The sequence below is a fragment of the Symsagittifera roscoffensis genome, chromosome 9 (assembly GCF_963678635.1).
Source record: "Symsagittifera roscoffensis chromosome 9, txSymRosc1.1, whole genome shotgun sequence".
Classification (NCBI taxonomy): Eukaryota; Metazoa; Xenacoelomorpha; order Acoela; family Convolutidae; genus Symsagittifera; species Symsagittifera roscoffensis.
In genome coordinates, this window is record NC_087070.1 from 15,303,230 (window position 1) to 15,326,933 (window position 23,704).

Genomic DNA, 23,704 nt, shown 5'->3' on the forward strand with positions numbered 1-23,704 from the left:
CAAAAAAGAAAAAATTTTGGGCAGAAGGAATGCTAATCATACAATTTCGATAAAAGAAAAACCTAAGAATACAATTTTTCGATTCCAAAACTAAAGATTTTATATAGTGCAGTTTTGAAAATGCCCCGAATTTTTTTCTTTTGAAAACGCCCCGAATTTTTTTTGAAATTTTTCCCAGCACAAAACGAATTTCAATCAAAAAAATTTGTGTTAATTTTTTTAAAGAAAATTAAACTTTTGCTTTAGGAAAAAAGCTAATCATAGAACTTCCATATATGAAAAAAAAACTAATCACAGACCTTTCATGTAGTTTATTATACTTATGGAATTGTATGAAGATTGTATGATCAGCATTTTCTCAAACATAGAAATTGTGTGATTAGCTATTTTCTTCGACCGGCAATTTTGGTTCTGGCGGTTAAAAGAACTTCATATTAATGACTTATAGGGGTTGTTAGCTTGCTAGAACCTTGCGACAAAACGTTTCTTTGATCGACAAGAGACACTAACTGAGAAAAAATTATGGCCTTTTTTGGATTATTAGGAAAAACAATTGAAAAGATGATTTAAACCTGAAACCTCTGCACTTGCTGCGCCTCCAAATGCATCAATTCTGTTCAAATCACCGCCGTAACTTTCTCTCTCGCAAAAAGATCTTCCTCCACCGGAAATATTTTCAATCAGTGCTGCATTTTGTTGTCTAGCTGCGCCTTCGGCAGCAAATCCACTGGTCTGTCTGTGTCTAGTGCTTGCGCTTCTTTCCAGAGCACAACTGTCTTCCACCTCTGTCTTTTCTAGTTGTTGCATTGCGGTCTCCCCTTTTTCTTCTTTCAACAGCAAGTTTTTTTGCTCCTGGACTTGTTTTTTCTCGATACCGTTCGCCCTATCTTTCTCCTTTTCGTCTTCTGTTGCCTTCTCCAGTGGTGGGATTGCATTCTTCAATTTTTCTTCTTTGAGCTGCCAGTCATGATTCTCTTGTTCTTGTTTGGCCCTGATACGGTTTGCTTTCTCCTTTTCGTCCTCTGTTGCCTTTTCCAGTTGATGGATTGCATTCGTCAATTTTTCTTCTTTGAGCTGCCAGTCATGATTCTCTTGTTCTTGTTTGTCTCTGATACGGTTTGCTTTCTCCTTTTCGTCCTCTGTTGCCTTCTCCAGTTGTTGGATTGCATTCTTCAATTTTTCTTCTTTGAGCTGCCAGTCATGTTTCTCTTGTTCTTGTTTGTCACTGATACGGCTTGTTTTCTCCTCTTCGTCCTCTTTTGCCTTCTCCAGTTGTTGGATTGCATTCTTCATTTTTTCTTCTTTGAGCTGCCAGTCATGATTCGCTTGTTCTTGTTTGTCCCTGATATGGTTTGCTTTCTCCTTTTCGTCCTCTGTTGCCTTTTCCAGTTGTTGGATTGCATTCATCAATTTTTCTTCTTTGAGCTGCCAGCCATGATTCTCTTGTTCTTGTTTGTCCCTGATACGGTTTGCTTTCTCCTTTTCGTCCTCTGTTGCCTTTTTCAGTTGTTGGATTGCATTCATCAATTTTTCTTCTTTGAGCTGCCAGTCATGATTCTCTTGTTCTTGTTTGTCCCTGATACGGTTTGCTTTCTCCTTTTCGTCCGCTGTTGCCTTTTCTAGTTGTTGGATTGCATTCACCAATTTTTCTTCTTTGAGCTGCCAGTCATGTTTCTCTTGTTCTTGATTGTCCTTGATACGGTTTGCTTCCTCCTTTTTGTCCTCTGTTGCCTTTTCCAGTTGTTGGATTGCATTTTTCAATTTTTCTTCTTTGAGCTGCCAGTCATGATTCTCTTGTTCTTGTTTGTCCCTGATACGGTATGCTTTCTCCTTTTCGTCCTCGTCCTCTGTTGTCTTTTCCAGTTGTTGGATTGCATTCATCAATTTTTCTTCTTTGAGCTGCCAGTCATGATTCTCTTGTTCTTGTTTGTCCCTGATACGGTTTGCTTTCTCCTTTTCGTCCTCTGTTGCCTTCTCCAGTTGTTGGATTGCATTCTTCAATTTTTCTTCTTTGAGCTGCCAGTCATGTTTCTCTTGTTCTTGTTTGTCCCTGATACGGCTTGTTTTCTCCTTTTCGTCCTCTGTTGCCTTTTCCAGTTGTTGGATTGCATTCTTCATTTTTTCTTCTTTGAGCTGCCAGTCATGATTCTCTTGTTCTTGTTTGTCCCTGATACGGTTTGCTTTCTCCTTTTCGTCCTCTCTTGCCTTTTCCAGTTGTTGGATTGCATTCATCAATTTTTCTTCTTTGAGCTGCCAGTCATGATTCTCTTGTTCTTGCTTGTCCCTGATACGGTTTGCTTTCTCCTTTTCGTCCTCTCTTGCCTTTTCCAGTTGTTGGATTGCATTCATCAATTTTTCTTCTTTGAGCTGCCAGTCATGATTCTCTTGTTCTTGCTTGTCCCTGATACGGTTTGCTTTCTCCTTTTCGTCCTCTGTTGCCTTCTCCAGTTGTTGGATTGCATTCTTCAATTTTTCTTCTTTGAGCTGCCAGTCATGATTCTCTTGTTCTTGATTGTCCTTGATACGGTTTGCTTCCTCCTTTTTGTCCTCTGTTGCCTTTTCCAGTTGTTGGATTGCATTCTTCATTTTTTCTTCTTTGAGCTGCCAGTCATGATTCTCTTGTTCTTGTTTGTCCCTGATACGGTTTGCTTTCTCCTTTTCGTCCTCTCTTGCCTTTTCCAGTTGTTGGATTGCATTCATCAATTTTTCTTCTTTGAGCTGCCAGTCATGATTCTCTTGTTCTTGCTTGTCCCTGATACGGTTTGCTTTCTCCTTTTCGTCCTCTCTTGCCTTTTCCAGTTGTTGGATTGCATTCATCAATTTTTCTTCTTTGAGCTGCCAGTCATGATTCTCTTGTTCTTGCTTGTCCCTGATACGGTTTGCTTTCTCCTTTTCGTCCTCTGTTGCCTTCTCCAGTTGTTGGATTGCATTCTTCAATTTTTCTTCTTTGAGCTGCCAGTCATGATTCTCTTGTTCTTGATTGTCCTTGATACGGTTTGCTTCCTCCTTTTTGTCCTCTGTTGCCTTTTCCAGTTGTTGGATTGCATTCTTCAATTTTTCTTCTTTGAGCATCCAGACTTGTTTCTGTTGTTCTTGTTCGTTCTTGATGTGGTTTGCTTTCTCCTTTTCTTCCTCTGCTGCCTTCTCCACTTGTTCGATTGCATTCTTCAATTTTTCTTCTTTAAGCTGCCAGTCATGTTTCTCTTGATCTTGTTTGTCCTTGATACGGTTTGCTTTCTCCTTTTCGTCCTCTGTTGCCTTTTCCAGTTGTTGGATTGCATTCATCAATTTTTCTTCTTTGAGCTGCCAGCCATGATTCTCTTGTTCTTGTTTGTCCCTGATACGGTTTGCTTTCTCCTTTTCGTCCTCTGTTGCCTTTTTCAGTTGTTGGATTGCATTCTTCAATTTTTCTTCTTTAAGCTGCCAGTCATGTTTCTCTTGATCTTGTTTGTCCTTGATACGGTTTGCTTTCTCCTTTTCGTCCTCTGATGCCTTTTCCAGTTGTTGGATTGCATTCTTCAATTTTTCTTCTTTGAGCAGCCAGATCTGTTTCTCCTGTTCTTGTTCCTTCTTGATACAATTTGCTCCATCGTTTTCCTTCTCCTTCGCTTTTTCCATCAAGTTTTGAATTGCGGTCTGCAACTTTTCTTCGTTGAGCAGCCAGTCTTGTTTCTCCTGGTCCTGGTCATTCTTGATACGGTTTGCTCTTTCTTTTTCATCCTCTATCGCTTTTTCCAGTTTTTGGATTGCGATCTTCAACTTTTCTTCTCTCATCAACCAGTCCTGTTTCTCCTCGTCCTGTTTGTACTTGATACGATTCACTCTCTCTTTTTCATCCTGGGTTGCCTTTTCCAGTTGCTGGATTGCGGTCTTCAACTTTTCTTCTTTGAACAGCCAGTCCCGTTTCTCCTGTTCTTGCTTGTTCTTGATATGGTTTGCTTCCTCCTTTTCGTTCTCTGTCGCCTTTTCCAGTTGTTGGATTGTAGTTTTCAAATTTTCTTCTTTCAGTAGCCAGTCCTGTTTTTCATTGTCTGTTTCCTTCTTGATACGGTTTGCTCCATCTTTTTCCTTCTCTTTCGCTTTTTCCAGCAGTTGTTGGATTGCGGTCTTCAATTTTTCTTCTTTCAGCAGCCAGTCTTGTTTCTCATTTTCGTGTTCACTCTTGATGCGGTTTGCTCTATCTCGTTCCTCTGTGAAATCTTCTTCGCGAATGGACACCTGGAAATTTTTTTCGTTTATTAGAATTGTTGAATTTGACAGTAACACTATCTTTTAACTGCATAAAAACAAAACTTTCAGGCGCCCTTACCGCCTTATATAGAGGTAAGGTCGTGACATCTGAATACCCTAAAAAGATATCAACACGGAAAATACTCCCCAAAATAGGTAAGCTTCTCAAACCCTTTGAACGATTTTCTTCAGATAAAAAAATTCAAAAAAATTGATTAACCTGAAATTTCTGCAAATCCACTTCTTCTTTCAGTTCCACAATCGAATTTTGCAACGCATTCAATTCCCTGTTTTTCTGTTCCAGTTGTTGTTCCAAATTCACTACTAAATCTTTTTCAACCATTGGGTTGTTACACTTTTCCGCGTGTTGTTGCACTTCGAAAACTTCGCCTGACAATTTTTCTTGTTCAGGTTTCAGTGTGCCTTTTTCTTTTAAAGCATCATATGACCATTTAAAGTAACTCAGCAGATCTTCGTACGGCGGATTCTGCTGCGCAAGCATGTCAAGTTTTGGTACTGCTTCCGTCAGACTTGCAGTCAACTCCAAAATTTTCAGATCTCTCACTTTGCACTTCTCAAAATCTCCTTCCAACTTTGATTCGTAATCCCTGATTTCGCTCTCATGTCTGTGCTGCATATCCTCAATAACCCATCTTAGAGTCTTTTCCTTTTCCTCTATATCTTTTGCATTTTGCTTCGTCTCTTGCATTTGTTGTTCTATTTGCTTCGCATTTTGCTTCCAGTCCCTCAATTCTTTCTGCATTTGAGCCAGCTCATTACTAAGACGTTCATTCTCTGCTTGCATTTCGTCGCTAAGTTTCCCGACATCCCGCGGCTCCTCGTCTTTCTTCGAGGCCTCAGCGCTACTTAAACTCAATTGCCGTTCCATGTTGTCAATCTTTTCTTTCAGATTGCGATTTTCTTGCTCTGTTCTTCGATTTTTCTCAGTCATTTCAACAAGCAGTTTTTTGTTTTCTTCTTCAGAAGCCATGGTTGTACGTTCTATAACTTGCTTGTCGGTGCTGAGTAGTTCAACTTCATTTTTGACGTGCTCAAGTACTTGGTATGAATTCAGCTGCTGTTTTCTGCACACTTCGCAATACACTTCCCTGTGTTTCCGCAGCTGCTGAAAAACAATTTCATAGCCAATCGACTTTTTAATCTTTAAACCAGTAGCGGTTTAGAAAAACAAAACAAATACCCAGAAAAAAGCGCTAAAAATTCAAAGCTATTTTAACTCGAGTAAAAATAGGTTTTCACGGCCTAAATTAAGCTTAAATAAGTTTTTGTTAGCCTGCAAACCTTATTTTGACAAACCTTATTAGCTCGAAAATAGACCAATAATCAAAAACTTCAAACCAGTTTTTCTCGACACTGAGAAAATTTTTTCCACAATCCGATGATAAATTAAGGACCTGATTTTGCATATCCTCCTCTAAAGGTAAAAATGGACAAAAAATTTCCGCCTGATGTGAGCCAAAATGATGAATTTAGCAATCGCGTTTAGAGAGTTTTGGTATCTTTTAGTCTTTGGCTTTCAACAAGAAATTGGAGCCTTTCTGAGGACCATAAGCAGAGCTAGCCAGAACTGCAGGTCTAGGATTCATGGAAAAACAAATAGTAAGGAACACTTGCACTGTTGATGCGAACTCGGAGATGCAGTTAGAATTATCTACCTAAATATTGTAAACAGTGTCAAGCAAAGGACACCATTTGTGAAATATGCAGTTTCAAGGGCTAATGAACCTTAATTTCAATGAGCGAAAAAATAAAACAAATGGCAAATAATGTATAACAAGAAATTCAACTCCAATATCGAAATCACCTGTCTGTGTTGTGTTTCAGTATTTTTAGTATGTTATAACCTTGACCTCTATTATCTAATTACGTACCAGTCAATGTTAACTCTACGAAGTCCAGTGGACTTCGGATCACTAGTTGCTCTTTTGAGACTACAGTCAGTTTTAATTCAACCAATACTTTTATTCTCTTTTAACTTTAGTTAGATACATTAGTTACCAGTGGTACATTTTAACTTTTTATTATGGCGCAGTCAACAACTGATTCGAACCTGCGGGGAATACCCGCCTTTTGGCCGAACCACACGGTAGAACCTCCCACCCAATGGAACAACTGGATAGACCAATTCCATTTGGCTATTATCGCGAAGGAAAATTTAGACATAGACAACTGCAAGGAACCAATGGAAGGGGAGACGGTCATTACCGATCCTAGAAGGCGCCCAGGAGTCAGAAACTGACCAACAGAGGAAAGCCAGGGAGGCCAGTAACAAAGAAATAATGCGAGTCTACGAACACGCTGAAGAGAAAAGACTTGCAGAAGAAAAACGGAAATTCGGAGGAATGAGGAGATATGAGGCCGACAAAAAAGTAAGGTCAATCCTATACTAGGCCTTAGGAGCAGAAAGCAAAAGAGTTTTCGCCCAGAAACATCCAAGGGTAAAAGTCCTAGGAATCTCATTCAAGGAATTTTATGAACTGCTAGAATTGGCTTTTATCAAACCAACCAACATAACATTTGAACGATATAAATTATTGAGCAGGAAACAAAAGGATAAAGAATCCTATGAACAATTTTATGGCGCGTTATCAGATTTAGCAAGATCATGTGAAATTGGAATTAATGCAGAACAGGAGTGGATCAGAGACGTACTTATTTTTAACATGAAAAACTGCGACTTACAACGTAGACTACTTTCGGAAACTCTCAATCCATTGGATGCACTAAACCAAGCAATCATTGATGAAAAAGGCTACTATAACCACCTCAAATTAACCAATATGACTAGATCTTTCAACACGACAGGAAAAAGCGGGAGAGTGTATAAAAACTTCAACAACGTAAAAAAGGAACCACGCTTGAACATAGAAAGATCAAATACTTGTATAAAATGCGGGATAGCGTTTACCAAGGGTCATCTGAATGTGTGTCCGGCGAAAGAAATTGTTTGTAATATTTGTAAATATAAAGGACATTTCGGAAGACTTTGTAAATCGAAAGGAAGAAAACCCGCTGTAAACATTATAGACGAAGCTGTAAATAGTCAGAATTGTTCATACTCCCCAGAAGAACTTCAGGCAAGACGCGAAGAGAATTTTTGCGGAGTGATTAACGCTTGGACCGAAGAGGGGATAAGCGATAACGATGACTATTCCGTTCTCAACATCAGAACAATCTACGATACCAATGGCTTGGAAACCAAGAAACTAGTCAACATCGGTTTGGGAGACGATGCAATAGTCAACTTGAACATTCCAGTGGATTCGGCAAGCCCAGTGCACTTCCTGAAACAAAATGTACTTCACGAATTGAAGTTGAGAAACCCACAATTGAAGATACAGCCAGTAGAGAAGAAAACTAGGGAACTATATTGCGGATTCACCAACGACACAATCAACATCATCGGGAAAGTGGTAGTGAGATTACAATCCAATGGATGGATCGCGGACGAAACCCCATTTTTTATCACTTCTGGACATGAGAGGAACATCCTGGGAAACGACAATCTCCCGAGAATTGGAATCGAGATAGCCCAACGACAGCCTCTACTACCCGTCAATAACATATCACGCCCAGAGTTGTGTAAGTTAAATAACTATTCAGACACGATCCTTAATCTGTATCATAAGTACAAAGGGTTGTTTAACAGAGTGGGAAAAATACCATTGGACAGAAAAGTTACTCATTTCCACTACCCATTCAAATCTATCCAAACCAAAGGTAGAAGAGTTCCCCTACATCTACTCGATAACGTAAAAACGGAACTAAATAGAATGGAAAAAGAGGGGCATATCGTGAAGTTAAGCAAATGCGATGGAGATTGTTTTATAAGTCCAATAGTGATTACAAGAAAAAAAGACAGTAGCATCAAGTTGGCATTGGATTCGAAACTATTAAATAATCAGATATTCAAGAACAAGTATCAAATGCCAAACATACACGAACTGATCGATAATATTGCACTCCAACTGTCAAGCAAAGAGTCAGGGGAAGTTTGGTTTAGTAATCTAGATCTAAAGAACACGTACAGCCAACTACAATTATGCACAGACACCAGCAAACTGTGTAGTTTTAGTATTGTGGGGGGGGGGGACCACTGGAACCTATAGGTTTTTAACTGGATTTTACGGATTGGGCGATATGCCAAACGTTTTCCAGAGGGTGATGGATTCCTTATTGAAAAACATTCCTTTTATCAATTGTTATATCGAAGACATTTTAATAGCTTCGAAAGGTTCAATAAATGCGATACTAACAAATATTTTAAACATTTTGGACAACAAGAATATGGCGGTAAAATGGGAGAAATGTGCATTTTTCCAAAAAGAAATACAGTGGCTAGGTTTCAAGATATCAAACTCGGGCGTGAAACCATTGGTGGGAAAATCAGATTCGATTAAAAACCTACCAAACCCCAAAAATTTATCTGAACTTAGGTCTTCCTTTGGGTCGATCAATCAGTATATGAAATTCGTCCCGAATTTGTCTTTCCTAAGTTCTCCCCTACGACCACTTCTCCTAAAGAAATCAGTCTACCAATGGTATGATGAACATACTAAAGCGTTTGAAGAAATAAAACAACAGATAGTAAACATAACAGAGAACAATCATTTCGACATAAAGAGGATGTCAAGACTAAAGACAGACGCTTCTCATAGCGGCTTGGGAGCTACCCTAGAACAATGAGATGAAGAAAATTGGGTAACAATAGCATTCGCCTCCCGATTTTTAAATAACCACGAAAGTAAATATTCGAAAAACGAACTTGAATTGTTGGGAGTAGTCTGGGCGACAGAACATTTTAAAAATTACTTGTATGGTGCTGAATTTGAAATTGTAACGGACCATAAGGCATTGTTATCAGCATTAAATGCAAATCAGAGTAACTATGCATAGCAGATTAACCTGTTGGGTAAACCGACTTTACCATTTAATTTCAAGATCAAGCACATACCGGGAAAAGAAATGGGATTTACAGATTTATTGTCGAGACTACCTTCAGGAAAAGCACTCCCAACCTCACACTATGATAGCGAATTTGTAGTGGCTACAGTACAAAAGATTGTAGAAAACTTCTCTGTAAATAGCGATTGTTAAAAGAATAATTGTAAAAAGAACGAAGTGTATAATCCATTGGATGTAAAAACGATCATTAACTTGGATTGTAATAATCCAATGGGCGGAAAGAAAGAATTATCGCTAAGCATCCAACGGTCGTTCTTCTCGAATATTCTGAATTACGTAAACGACATTATCAGAATTTGTAATTCCAATCACTCGCGTTCAGAGTCTTGCACAAGCGGTTGTGTTCCATTAAATTTATCAAAATTTGACTTCAATTACTTTCACTTATCAGACAAAACTTTTCTATTCTTTCTTGCCCAGTCATTACTATTAATCAATCAGTCATTAAATTCAGATAAAAAAACAGTTATAAGAATTCATTACATCGGTTAGTTGTTAAAAATTTCCCTCAGGGCAGAAAAGAAAGGAATCTTATTGAATTTTAATAACGATATAATGTCAGACTTACACAAGAAATTACTGACCAAGTAGGGAGATCTCAAATTGCCTGACAACCCGTTATCACTCTCAGATCATTGCTCAAATAACCTTAACAAACTCATGACGGACGAAGATAAAATCCTCAAGGAGGTAAAGAAGGCGGTACAGGAAGCAAACCATTGGACAAATTCGGAGCCTATTTAAAGAACATCAAGAGGGACATTCACGTGAAAGAAGGACTGTTATTTAACGATAACAAACTGATAGTGCCGGCTGCATTAAGATCACCATTCCTGTCACTTCTTCACGAGACTCACCCAGGACAGTTCGGGATGAAAGCCCTGGCAGAAAACATCTGGTGGCCACACCTATACAGAGAGATCTACTATCACGGAAAGAAATGCACTCAGTGTATTATGGCCGGTAAGAACCTAAAAGTGTTACTAGGGACGAACAAGACTGAGAAATTATCGATTCTGACCGAACCAAATGACGAAGTAGATTTAGACTTTGCGGGCCCATTGGAAAAAAGTTGGGGTAACTCAAAATACCTTTTGTTATGCATTGATCGCTTTTCAAAGTTTCCGTCTGCAAAAGTATTGAACAATACCTCGGCTTCTTCGATTTTAACCTTCATGACAGATTACTGCCATCTTCACGGATTTCCAAAGTCCATCAGAGCTGACCATGGGTCATGTTTTACTTCGTTTGATTTTAGAAACTTCTGTGAGAAGAACAACATTAATTTAATCCTATGTACGGTCGGTGATCATAGATCCAACGGAGTAGTAGAAAGATTCATTTACACTGTCAAAGCTAAGCTACTGGCAATGTCGTTCAACGATCCAAAACCATCTTTAAATACGGCAATTTATAAAATTATTTGGAATATACGTTCGACGAAACAATCATCCATTGGATGCTCTCCTTTCTCAAAACATTTTAATAGATCTCCCAATACGTTCTGGAAATCTTTGGTTTCTCACGCAATTAGTTTAGATAAGGGAAAATCAATTCTAACAAAGGACAGAGCACAAGACTGGGAGGCTGACGACGCGTTTGAAGATGGCTATCTGGAAGACAGAGCAATAGAGAAAAGAGGGTACGAGAGCGACCCTGCTGACAAAGTAGATAGAAATCTCCAGCGAGCCCCACTGTCAAACCCTTTCAGCCAAGGAGTTAACTGGTTTAGGAAAACAGTTAACAGGAGGGAAGGCGAACCGTATTTTAAACCACTTGGGAGTAAACCTCTGTCAGACACTAAACATACGGTCACATTAGACAACGGACACGTGATCAGAAAATCTGACTTAGCTTTTAACAAAATCCAACCGACAGCTCCTTAGACATTCTCGCTAGACCGAATTCGCTAATTAATAATAATGATTTAGCAGGCAAGCAAAAAAGAAACTCCCCTTCCAAGAGACGAGACTCAAATAAAGGAGGCCCTTCGACGAGTTACACACCAACGGGTGGAAATACATGCAAAAAGAGGAGAACCACCATCACGAGCTCGAAAGGTTCAAAATTCGACTTTAATAACCTAGATTCTTTGTTAGAGTTAGACCTTTGGGATAAAGTCATTGATGACTACTTGGGTACGGAAGCGGAAATTGTAGGAAATGCACCGACTGTTAACCTTCATAGTGATTTAGATCAGCCAAGGTGTACCGTACAGAGCCAGACAAACACTCAGACAACAATCACTATACCAACGGGCACAAGTGACGACCCAATTTGAGTGGATAGCTCTCCGGAGAAGACAGTGGAGACACCAAAGACCCCGATATCCTTAAAACATCGTGCAAGAAGAAACCCAGGCCCCCCAAAATTCTACGGTGATAGGCGGTTTATCGACCAAGTGACGCTCGGAACGGAGACCATGAGTGCAGTAGACTCCGATGACAAACCGTTAATTACTTTCTTCGGCGCAAAAAGTCCACGACCTAATGTAACGTACTGTACGACGTCCCCTTCGGATTATCTTACACCCATTGATGAGATCCCACGTCATACGACTCTGGTTGCTGAAACCACACAAGGTCAACTTTCAACACCCTCCTCTCTAGCAACAAAGACCGCATGGGTATTTCCACCATTGGTAGAAGTTACCAGTAATACCCAGGATGATGACGGCAGTGACATATCCTCGGGCATTGACACCGATGTAAGAAGAGAGGCAGATAACTTCCATGTTAGATACAACACTACGGTCTTAAACTCTGAAAACTGTTAAACTCTGGTAACATGTTATCTTACGTATTTGCTTTAGCTTTTATCCATTGGATAACCCAAATTTTATTTTATTATCTAGTTAGTGATTTAGTTAGTTTGCTTTAATTGTACAAATGCTACATAACCCCAGTTGTACAAATGATTTTGTACATTCAGTGTTGATATCTGTGTAAACCTGTAAGTAGCCTGTATATATTACCATATAATCACCTCCATTGTAAATTGTACTCTCGTTAAATGTCCATTGGTGCTAAACGTGGTTACTTTTTGTTTCAACTTTGGCCCTGGTGGAGCGAGGGGAGATGGAGTATATGTGTGATATTGGCTACATCGATGAGAGGGCAGATATTAATTTTTGTGCAGTGGGGAATGTTGTGATTCAGTATTTTTAGTATGTTATAACCTTGACCTCTATTATCTAATTACGTACCAGTCAATGTTAACTCTACGAAGTCCAGTGGACTTCGGATCACTAGTTGCTCTTTTGAGACTACAGTCAGTTTTAATTCAACCAATACTTTTATTCTCTTTTAACTTTAGTTAGATTCATTAGTTACTAGTGGTACATGTTAACGCTTTATTAGTCTGTAAATATGATCAACTGGACCAAAGACTCAGACTCGGATAAACGTTCACTTCTCAGTTCTCAATTTACAAAATGAGGAGTGGAAAATTTGATAAATATGTGCCTTGAGGTTTAATCGAAAATCAATACTATAATGCAAGTTGATGATGGAAACCCCAATTTTTTTTAATAAGAATGACAGTTTTGCACAACCTCGTGCTCGTTGCTTGAGAGTGAAGCAACATTACCCAGCCCAGAAAAATAACCAAAAAAAAATTGCGTGTAGTTCCTAAACAGGGGCTCAACAGCGGTTCGCCGTATGAGCTGTACAGCTCTTGTGTTGGTCCTTTCCCCCGTGGATAAATGGTTTTAACCTAAAAATAATAGATCGATTTTTAAAACGTTATTACAATTTTACTACTCGCGGCACTTTACAAGCAGTATATTTTTGATGATTTTCCGGTTGTAATTTTGTGGGCTTTTCTATCTAATATTTTTGTTTCGACTCTGTTTTAAAAATCAATAAGAATCAGAGTCTATATTTTCGATTGCTTAATATCAAACTCACAAGTTTTTCTTAGAAAAACTTTAAAAAACTTAAACTTGAAAAAAAATTCTTTTTTCACCTTAAATTTTTTTTTCTATTTTCTTTCTCACTTTTTTCTCCTCTCGAAGTCTTCGTTGCTACTTCTTCAGCCTCATGCTGTTTTAATCTTATACTTCTTCAATCGCAACTTCGCCTCTGTGTAAAACTTTGTGCATAAAAAAATATATATAATTATTTTATCGGGGGCGTTATTGACACCAAAAAGAAGATCATCACTCGACTTATGTTTTGTCTTCATGATTTTCACCTGAACTCAACCCAATTTCTAGTTTTAAATTTCAAGTTTAACGCGTTGTATCCGGTTAACTTAAATCAGCACTGTAGTCCTAAAGCATTCGTTGTGCACTTGAGCAGGCATAACTTACAGAAAAAGTTCAAGATTTGAAAAATCAACATATAATCATTTGTAACGTTAGAAATATCTTTTTTGATACAATTTTTGACAATATTATGCCATAAAAACCATTTGGTTTTGGGAAAATTGATTGATACACACGTCTCTGCGTAAAAACAGGCAGCTATTTTCCTTATAATTGGAAGCCTCAACTTCTTTAGAAGCGGCTTTTGTTTTCCCCCGACCTTGGTGGTTACAGCATAATGGTGTCATACGATAAATAAAAAATGACAACTTTAATTGGTTTCAATTGCGGTTTTGATCTAATTTGTATTGAAGGCCGGGTGGGGGAGATAAAGACAGACTGCCATTGAGCCTTAATTGAGAAGATTTAAATTGATAGAACTGTTGTTGTTTTTTTGTAAATTGTTTCATTTACTGAGAGGTTTTGGGTACTACTATGATAGAGTGGTCCCTCGAAAAAGCAACTATGATAGACAGGTCCCGCATGCATTTCGCATGTTATAATTTTGAAAACTAATTTGGGTATAAATTATTCATTTCAAAAATCTTGCAAAATATGTTCAGCCAAAAACTTTTCAGACTGAAAATTGTAATCACTATTGTTTATATATTGAAATTTGCTCGCTTTACTTTATTTAACGTTTTAACAACCATATAATTGGGTTGACTTATTTGTCATCAAAACCCACTATTGGCGGTTTTTTTAAAATTTTCAACCTTAAAATGGTGAGGGGGAGGTTTTAAGAGGTAACAAAACATGAAATTTGTTTGAAAATATACTGCGACATATTTCTGAAAGGCGTAGTCATAATTATTAAACGATTAGAGAGCTCTAGGTGTCTTATTCTCAAGGGACCTGGTTATTTTCAAGGGACCACTCTATCATAGTAGTACCAGGTTTTGTTTTGATCTTGTTTTGAAATTAAGTATTTGATCTAGGACAAACTTAGACAAGCATTTGAGTCTCACTAGTCGAACCACATATTGGACCAGCAAAAAAAATAAGTACGCAGGACAAAACTCTTGGTGGTAATAAAAAATCTTGCTTCAAAATGAGCGGTTTGAGCGGTTTTTGAGCGGTTTATCTAAAAAAACCGCTCAAAAACCGCGCAAGATTTGAACGGTTTTGAGCGGTTTATCTGAAAAAACCGCTCAAAAACAGCGCAAGATTTAATAATAAAAAGTCGACCACGGAGGATTTGGAGTCAGACGCCTTATCCGTTAGTCTATGCGGACTTTCTGGAAGCTTAATGTTCGCTGTATATTAAGCTTCCAGCAAGGAGCTTATCAATAACAGTTTTGAATCGATGGTTAAACGTGAGGGGGTTACGTCGTGGGTTGGGGGGTACGTTGAGGGGGGGGGGGGGGTTACGTTGGGGATACAGTGTCAATTTTCAATGAGCTACCCGCGATATATTTAACGTGATATTTAATATACCAGCGCTTATTTTAAGTTTCTGTAGTTGTTTTTCTCTAAGCAGAAGATGACAGAAAACTAGGGAAGAAACAGCTCCGCCGTGTGAATGCCCGCATATGACAACTTTCTTACCTGTTATAAAATGACTGAGAGTCGTCAACGGAAACGCCTCTGCACAGTGCAGAAATCCCGAATTAACTTTGCCTCTTGATGACCCGAACTGAGTTTGTTCTCTGTGGATGTGAAAATCTTTAATAAGATCTTTCCAGAAATTGGTTTCTTTGAACGCCACGTACACCGTATTCTCGTCATCGCTTTCAGCCATTATTAACGCTTTGAACGGCGGGGGGGGGGGGGGTTGGGGGGCTGTGGGGTTGTTGACGTGAAGAGCTGGTCAAAAATGCTGTTTTGGGCACTTTTTGGAAAATTACTACATATTGGTCTTCCCTGGATGAACGTGTTCGTTCGAGTTTTGCAGAGAAGAGAAACGTTGAGTCTGGGACCTCGACCCGGGAAGACCGCTCAAAAACCGCTCAAATCTTGCTTGAAAAACCGTTCAAAAATCAACGCAAGAAATGAGCGGTTTTTTAAGCAAGATTTGAGCGGTTTGAGCGGTTTTTCCAAAAAAACCGCCCAAACCGCCCAAACCGCCCAAACCGCTCAAACCGCTCAAATCTTGCTGGAAAACCGCTCAAACCGCTCAAATCTTGAGCGGTTTTTGAGCGGGATTTCGACCCGGGTCCATTAGAACCAAATCGCTGGGTTCCTGAGAAGGCCAACTTATACCTCTTGCATGACGCGAACAACTGTACTTCGGGAATAAGCATTTTGCCAAAGAGAGGAGCAGAAGTGATCCAGCGAACACCACTGAAATTGACGTAGAGTCTGATCAAAATTGAGGAAACAGACCTTTTTGAACTAAAATTGCCAAACGCCTGCCCAATTTATACTCTATTTAGAATGAACCCTTGATTCATAAAAAGCACTCACTTTCAAGAGGTTTTGAAATAAAAATTAAAGCTAAAAGGGGGAAGGATACCATCACCGTCACTAAAATCAAAAGAAAACAAGAATAGCCTGTTACTGTGCAATCAGCACAGAGTGTTACGACCAAAGTCTTAATAATTTTTTTTTCTAATTAGGGTTGTTTTTTTTCTGCGTGGTGCGATGAAAAGATGTGAACGAAAAACGCGAACTTAGAAATATTCGACAGTCATAGTAAATCAGGCAATTTGGACAACAGTTTTTTTGGAAAATTCACCAGAAAAACTTTCCTCACTTCAAAATTTCAAAAATTTTCAGGAAGTGATCTGCAATAATTTTTCGAATTTATTTTAAGTTTCTAATTTTCAAAAGTCTTGATGAAACTTTTTCTTGAGTAAAACATATTTTAAAGGCTTAAACTGAGCATAAATAAGCTATTGTGAGTGTGCTCGCTCGTTTATTCTTTCAAAATTGGACCCAAAATCAGAAAATTCAGACAAGTTTTTCTCGAAACTGTTTGAATCGCGATTGAAAGGGTTTTTATAAGATATATCATTCGGCCCATTCCGATGATTATTTGCGGTACCTGATTTTCACTGGATATATATAAATCCTAGAAAAAGTCTAATGAAAGTATTATCGGAAACAATTTTTCAATTAAGAACAATTCACTAGCTGATCTTAGCGGAACTACCTTTTGAAACTTATTTTAGCGGAGAGGCGAACACTTCTATTTACCCGCGAAGCTTTTCCGTTGCATGTGAACCTTTTTTCGATTAAGGAATACAGCTAGATCGAAAAAAAAAGACTGTACGTCATCTATGCAGACGATAGAATGGATGTTAGCTATCTCAACTCAAAACTACATAAAACGATATCAATACCTGCAAAAATGAGAATCAAACAAGCCTCCGGAAAATAAAATGGGCAGAGAAAAATTTCATTGAAAAATTCAAAACCGTAACCATCCGAGACGTATTACCAAGTTATGTAAGAAAAAATCAGGGAGAAAATTGAACGGTCCATCCATGCTCGCGTTGCCTTCCATTTGATCTTCAACAAGAGTTTAGCCCCCGATATTTTTAATTCCTCCTTTTTCTTTCGAGTGGATATAATGATATAATTGTTAGTACTACTTGAAGATTATCCGTGGGATGCACCTTGCGCCTCGTTCACCCAACCGACGGATTTCTCATGCTGAGATGATAAGCTGTCATGCTCTGTAAAGTTTTCCCCGTCTGCGTCGTTTTGTGGATGATGGTCACTCGGCCTCTGCCTGCAGCGTTATGTCCGCGACTGGTACGTTCGTAATGTCCCGTTTTTTTCAAAATACACACGTTGCATTTCGCGCTGGGCATATCCCGATGTAGTCAGCTTTGAATCCACTTTGACTGCAATTGATGCATCTTCTGACCAATCCTGTGCCTGTGTACGATCTCCTTCCGCTCCGTTGGTATGGCCTGCAATCTCCCCTCTCGGATTGCGCTTACCGGTTCCGTTTTTAATTGCAATGGCCCCGCCGGCGCTGTGGCGAGACCTCTGCCGCGCCATCCTGTAACTTTTCGCACATTGGTCTACACGCTCGTTTGACAAGGCGATCCGGTACACCTCATCCGGAGTTTTGGTGGAACGACACAATTCCGCCTGCGCTTCCTTATTAGACGTATTAACAATGAATACATCTCTTAGCACTCTGCGCTTCAGGGTCCCCAGAACGCGTACAGTAACCGCGGACACCTCGTCGTCCGTCGAAAGGTCACAGTGGGAGATACGGTTGTGTAATTCATACAGCCCTCGCTCGCCCAGTCAAAGGTACGGGTTTGATGTCAGTGTCTGATCCGCCAGTCGTGATCGTCTTCGAGATTTGAGATCATGATCGTCTTCGCGAAATAAAACGACATGGGATTAAATTGTTTGGCTAATACTGCACAGGTAATACGAGTTATCCAGTGCTCCCACAGCATTGGTGCCTCCGTGTATTTACTCAACCAAAATGCCGTTATTCCTAAGGGGATTTATCCAGTTCCAGCGCTGTATCCTGCTCGCTGCACCATGACAAAAACGTTGTTTTCAATACATTGTTTCAATGTTATAAATCGTCTAACCTTAAAAAATAATCAAAACTCAACATTGTCTTAGAGTTCAACATACAAGATGGCCAAGTTGCATTTACTAATCAAGATGACAGACAATTAGCTCCAAGGGCGTCAATAAACAAAACTCAGACCGACTGTTCAAACTAAATGTTGCACTAAGACCTGCATAAATATCATCTGAAACAATTTTGAAGACGGGGAAGCTACTCAGAGTATGCAAAACAGCAGAGAGGTTAGAAGCAGACAGATTTTTTTCGTAAACAAAAAAATGTGCTTTTTGAACAGTTTGAGTGGTAATGTTTCAACCTCAAGACGACCGTCGTGCTAGAAAAGCAAAAAGTCAAAAAAAGATCGAGAATTAACAGATCGAGATTCCGGCTAATGACTACGATTTAGACAAAATGAATTCAACCCTTTACTCAGTTCGTTAGAAATGGAAACTCAAAAAAATTCCAACGCTTATGCGATAAATTGCCGCAAGAGATTTTTAGCAGGTCTCGCGAATCACCAGCGATTGATGGAAAAAAGAATGAAAAAAGGAGAAACCGTGTCAATTTGAGCAAAATGAGAAAAAATGCAGAAATAATCTCCACTTTGACAACCTCCAGCGACTCTGAAGACGAATACCGGACGGTCAGAGCGCTTAGGAAAACGTTTGGCTAAAACCTTTGTCTTGTCAAAAGAGATGCCGATTCAAGAGCGGGGAACGTGAACCTAAAAGCTAACTCAAGAAGCGGTGGCGTCCCTCATGCTTGAAGGACCGAATGCTTGAAATTTGTTTTAGCTTCTTTTCAGCCAATCAGAGTTGACTATTCAAAATCTCAAAATAAATCGTGAAAATCACCAAGCAAGAAAATAAATCCTTGATGTTTATCTGAATAGTATTGCGGTTGTAATCCTCAGTTTGTAATATTTTTGATTATTTTCCACTGATGTAAAACATTTTCTGTTGATATTGACCTCAATTTTGTGAGAAAGGCATTTAGCCAATACGAACTCTTAGCGATTTTAATTGGTTGAAACTTTTCAAGCATTCAAGCATTCAAACTTTCAAGTATGAGAACCCTCCCCTCAAGAAGCCTGATAGACAAATACTTGCCTTCAATTTCGATTTCAGTTGCAAAAGTGAACGAAGATGAAAATGTAGCCAATGATAAAATAGGATAGAATATTTCAGAATTAGCAGAAGATAAGACAAAACTGGGTAACGAATCCTTTAAAAACTAAAACTTGCGGTAATCTGCGTAGGACTAAATTTGGACAATCTCCCTCCTGAATCAAATTAAAGAGGCACTTGCAGTTTTGCGACTAAAATTCCGTCGTCGAGAAGGAATTTTAAGTCAAGCACAAAGTCGAAATATACCCGAATTTGGTTGAGAAAGTCGAAACATGGATCTCGCAAAGTCGAAATATAGGCATTTTGAGGTCGATCACTTGGTTAAAAGTATTATTTTCAGCCAATCAACTTTGAGCATAGTGCATGCAGGCCTTACTGTTTGAATTGTCCATTTAAATTTAGGGAGAGATTGTTCACTTGGTCTATTCTGTTCAGGGGAAAGAATGTTTGCATACGCTCTAAACTTCTTTCAACTTCGTTTAATTTTTTTGGCTTAGTTAGTACTTAAGGCAAAAGTTAATTGAAATAGGCCAATTTATCCTATTTTGTAGCTTCACATACCTGAGTGCTATTCGGGATCTACCTCAGTGATTTTTCTACCAAATTTTTATGTACATTTGCATAGAGAATATTATAACTTTTTCGCAATTTTCTTTTCTTTTTAGTTAGTTGGTGCTATATGAGTAAAGGAGTGAAACGTCCATTATGCTAAGGGGAGCACCAGTGTGTGCTTTTTTCAATTAAACTAACATTTTTAAGTCGGTTTCGTTGTTGTTGATTGACCTTTCGATATTCAATAACGAAGATAACATCTGAATTCATGTTACTTCTTAAATTTGTTTTGTTTCTAGGCTAATTTTAGTTTAGACTTCTTATTTAATTTTATTTTATTTTGACTAAATTAGCTGTAGCATATGACTAGTGTATCAAAACTGGTCTTTTCTTATGGCATCTTTGACGTAAAATATACTGATTCTTTGAGGAAGTGTGAGGGTGGAGAGAACGCTTGGAAACTCAATTTGGAAAACTCGGAAACTGAATTTTGTAGATTAAAAAAAGAGGCCGACAAAAATTTTAGAAGAAATTGAAATTCACCGGTGATTCTATGAAAGACTCCTCCGATGTTTGGGCGCTGAAGTCAGTGGCATCGTCTTGACCACTTGGCTTCCGTTGACATGTCCCCTTCTTTCTCGGGGCCGCAACGGGTTCTGCCACTATTTCATGTTCATTTTCTCCGGAGTTGATATTCACGTTCTGAAAAGATACTGCTTTTGTTTCATCTTTCCGCTCGGTCAGTTGTTTCAAAGCTGCATTGTGGTCATTTGCCGTTTGTTCAATAGCACTCAGCTGAGTTCTCACTTTCTTCACAAGTTCGGAAGCATCGCTGCTCGAATCTGTCTGAAAAGACTCAAAGTTATATGCACTGACCCCAATTGACGGTGAATTAATAGATTTGACTCTGATCCAGCTTGCGAAGTCGTCTTGATCCAATGATGGACTCCAAGCACTTGTGTTCAGTCCAAGCACTTCGAAATCATGCGTCTCGTCAATCGACCCTGGCGAACTATCGTGAGAATGCAAGTTCGAGGTTAATCTTTTCATTTTATTCTCCGATTCCGATGGTGTAAGCTCTGTGGAACCAAAAGCACTTGAGTTTCTTTCTTCATAGTTTGGAACACTTAAGTTAGCTGCTGGATGAGAATACTGCGAACTCGAAGTGCTGTTTGAAGGCACGTCAGCCATTTCTTCTCAATTGTTCGTCGTCAATAACTGTAACATACACGAACTTTCACATCCAACTTGATCAGTAGAAAACTACGAATTATGAAAAGTGCTATCTAAGAACTGAGAGTAAATCAAGTATTATGAACTTTGGTGGTCTACGTCAACAGAATATTCTATGCCCATAAATTTTGCTTAGTGGCTTAATGTAACACAAGCAATTATACCTAAATATAAATATAACTTTTTTGTGTCAAAACTTTCCATTATAATCGACTCTCAATCATGATAGGTTTTGTTTGAGAAACGTATAATGAATTGTTGAATTTTGTTCTAATTTATCTCAATTCCTGTTTAAGGCAGTTGATACGTATTTTGTTTCAAGGTTTTTTACATTTCATTTTTAACTTTTCGTATTAATTTTTGAACGTATTTTTCTTACTTTTGCAGTTCTCAATTCATGAAAGTTTAATTTTCATTTGATTTTCTGTTTAACAAAGTCGTTTTCGCTTACCTCCCCCCCCCCTCCTTCACATCTAAGTTAATGGTTGAACGGGGGGTAATTGTTGAACGGAGAGAAGTGTAATGGTTGAACGAAGGGAGGACTTTACGAGTTGATACCAATCGTTGAATTCCGGGTTGATGAAATGAGTGGGTTGGTTGGGTATAGAGGTGGGGTCGATGAACTGGGGGAGCGTGAAGGGTTGAAGGATACGGGTTAGAAAACTGGGGGAAATGAAAACACAGGGGTGCGGTCTGTTGAACATATTCGACTTTCTTTATTTCTTCAAAACAATCAAACTAAGTTCTGGAGAACCCCCCCCCTCAGGGATTCGACCCCCTGCCGACCCAAAGGGTCCCTCTTTGATACTTTTTCAGAAATCCATTTTTGGCAGACCGACCCTAAAATTTTTCTAAAGGCGCCTTGGGCGCCAATACACACTAACTTTGAGGGGGAGCGCGCGCCAAAAAAAACGCGATTTTTTTTGTCAAACTTTTTCAAAAAGTGCCCAAAAACGGCTTCTTTGACTGTTTTTTCAAAAATGTGCCTGCGGCGCAGAAAATTTAGCCAAAATAGGGGCAAAACAGTTTGTTGGGAATTCTCGAACATTTTTTCAAAATCCGCCCCCCCCCCCCCCCCCTCGAAAAAATCCTAGATCCGCCCCTGCTTCATAAATAATCTTTTTTAATGGTTTTTATTGACAAAATTAGTAAATTTTAGGGACAACAAAGCAGATTGCATTCGATTATGATGAATTATAATTTTTTAAAATAGTCTGTTCTTATGGCAAAATAGTTGATTTCGTGATCTGAATTTTACATCTGACTTGGATTACAAGGGATTAATTTTGTCTCCGAAATCCGATGGGCATCCAGTGAGGGGCTTCTTAACTAACTTTTACAAAAAATGCCACTTTAATTTATTATATTTAAACTTTGGGACTAAGAAAACTTTGTTATCCATTGCAACCCACTTTTTTTCAAAAAGTTTGAATCAAATAAACTCCAATTAAAGTTCTTTACAGTCGTTTATTATCCATAAAAACTCATTGCGAGGCTCTTATGGTCATCATAACTATCTGCAAAGAAAATTATGTTTTTCATTTTTGTTCATGATTGAACCATTTAATTTAAAATTCCTTACGCATTTATGTTGAAATATCGTGATTTTCAATTATCCCGCTTTTGGTGTAATCTTTTGTGAAACACAGACTTAATAAGTGTGTGAAAACAAGTTGAATTGATATGAAGATTTCAAAAATTCCAAACAAAGGCTATTGAATCAGTGAAGCCCTTCAACCCCCCAGTGGTAACAGTGAGTTAGAACCGACGTGGTTAACTCAACGAGTAATTTCGGAAAGGGTACACCGTCTGCTCGTCACGCTATCGTATTTTCGGCCGGATAGATTCGTGCAACTTCTTAGTCTAATACCGATCCTAATCTTACTCTTATATCTACTAGTCTCAGGGTGTTTAACTAGTCTCTGGTAGGCTCAATAGATCTAGAGTATACTGGCTTATTGCGGCAGCTGAAGTTCTCTTGGAGAGGCAACTAATTTCTAAGTTAAATTCAAATCTCTCTGGTGCTGAAATTACAAGTCATTTCAGCACTTAGAAATAAGTGGGTTGTTAGTTAGATGGATTATGATTGGTTAATACTGAATACTTTACAGTGGTAAAATATCTAATTTATCCAATAATAAAATGTAGTTTAGATCAGGTTCCACCCATCCGGGGTTTACAGAGTTTTTTAGAACTATCTTTCTTCTCTGCAATTTGAAGGATGGATGATGAACATTGGTATTTGGCGAACATCATTTTCTTATCCGGTTCCTCTTGGAGAAGAACGTTCCAGGACGCTGGAAATATGGATAGGAAATTGTTATGTCGTCATTCGACAACGACTGTGATCCCCAATCAAATCAATCCGATTTCGAAATGGTTTGCAATGACAGCTTTTTCTGCATTATGTAGAGAACTTATTTTGTGTGCAACATCGTCTGGGAATGGCGTGAAGATCGTGTGTGGAAGGGATGCCTTGTAACTCGGATCTGTATGTATACTTGATCATCGAGGTGGTCATTGTTCTAATTCAATGAAGTCCTTTTCTGCGAAGTCAAGTCGTACTCTAAATCCTTTGAGTTTGATTGTGGATGGCATGTCGGTTGTGTTTTAGCCATTCTTTTTGTTCGTGTGTGATGGGATCATCTAGTCTTTGGATGTTCGTCTTTGTTATTGTGTATGATCTATATACTGCAAAGTATGATTTACCTTTTAAAAAATTATGTTAATTCGATTTTTTAATCATGAATTTAGTTAGTTGTTTTCACAAAAGCGTTTTGTTTT

The 23,704-nt window shown here is 38.6% G+C and overlaps 2 protein-coding genes across 7 annotated transcripts in view; one reads left to right on the forward strand and one right to left on the reverse strand.

Moving 5' to 3' along the window:
• The window catches only part of LOC134854559 (zinc finger protein 749-like), a 354,798-nt gene that overhangs the window by 17,899 nt on the left and 313,195 nt on the right, over positions 1-23,704 (forward strand). The gene's annotated exons all lie outside the window — the stretch shown is intronic.
• Positions 1-23,704, reverse strand: part of LOC134853844 (trichohyalin-like) — a 48,882-nt gene that overhangs the window by 2,798 nt on the left and 22,380 nt on the right. For 4 of the 6 annotated variants that reach the window (XM_063869780.1, XM_063869779.1, XM_063869783.1 and 1 more), the window contains exons 2-4: positions 20,231-20,905; positions 4,451-5,356; positions 573-4,218 (exon numbers count right to left, since the gene is read on the reverse strand). In XM_063869780.1, coding sequence (XP_063725850.1) covers positions 573-4,218; positions 4,451-5,356; positions 20,231-20,878 — 5,200 coding nt within the window. In that variant the 5' untranslated portion in view covers positions 20,879-20,905. Of the gene's footprint in view, positions 1-572; positions 4,219-4,450; positions 5,357-20,230; positions 20,966-23,704 lie in introns of those variants that run through there. The other 2 variants (XM_063869784.1, XM_063869778.1) reach the window with 2 other exon arrangements.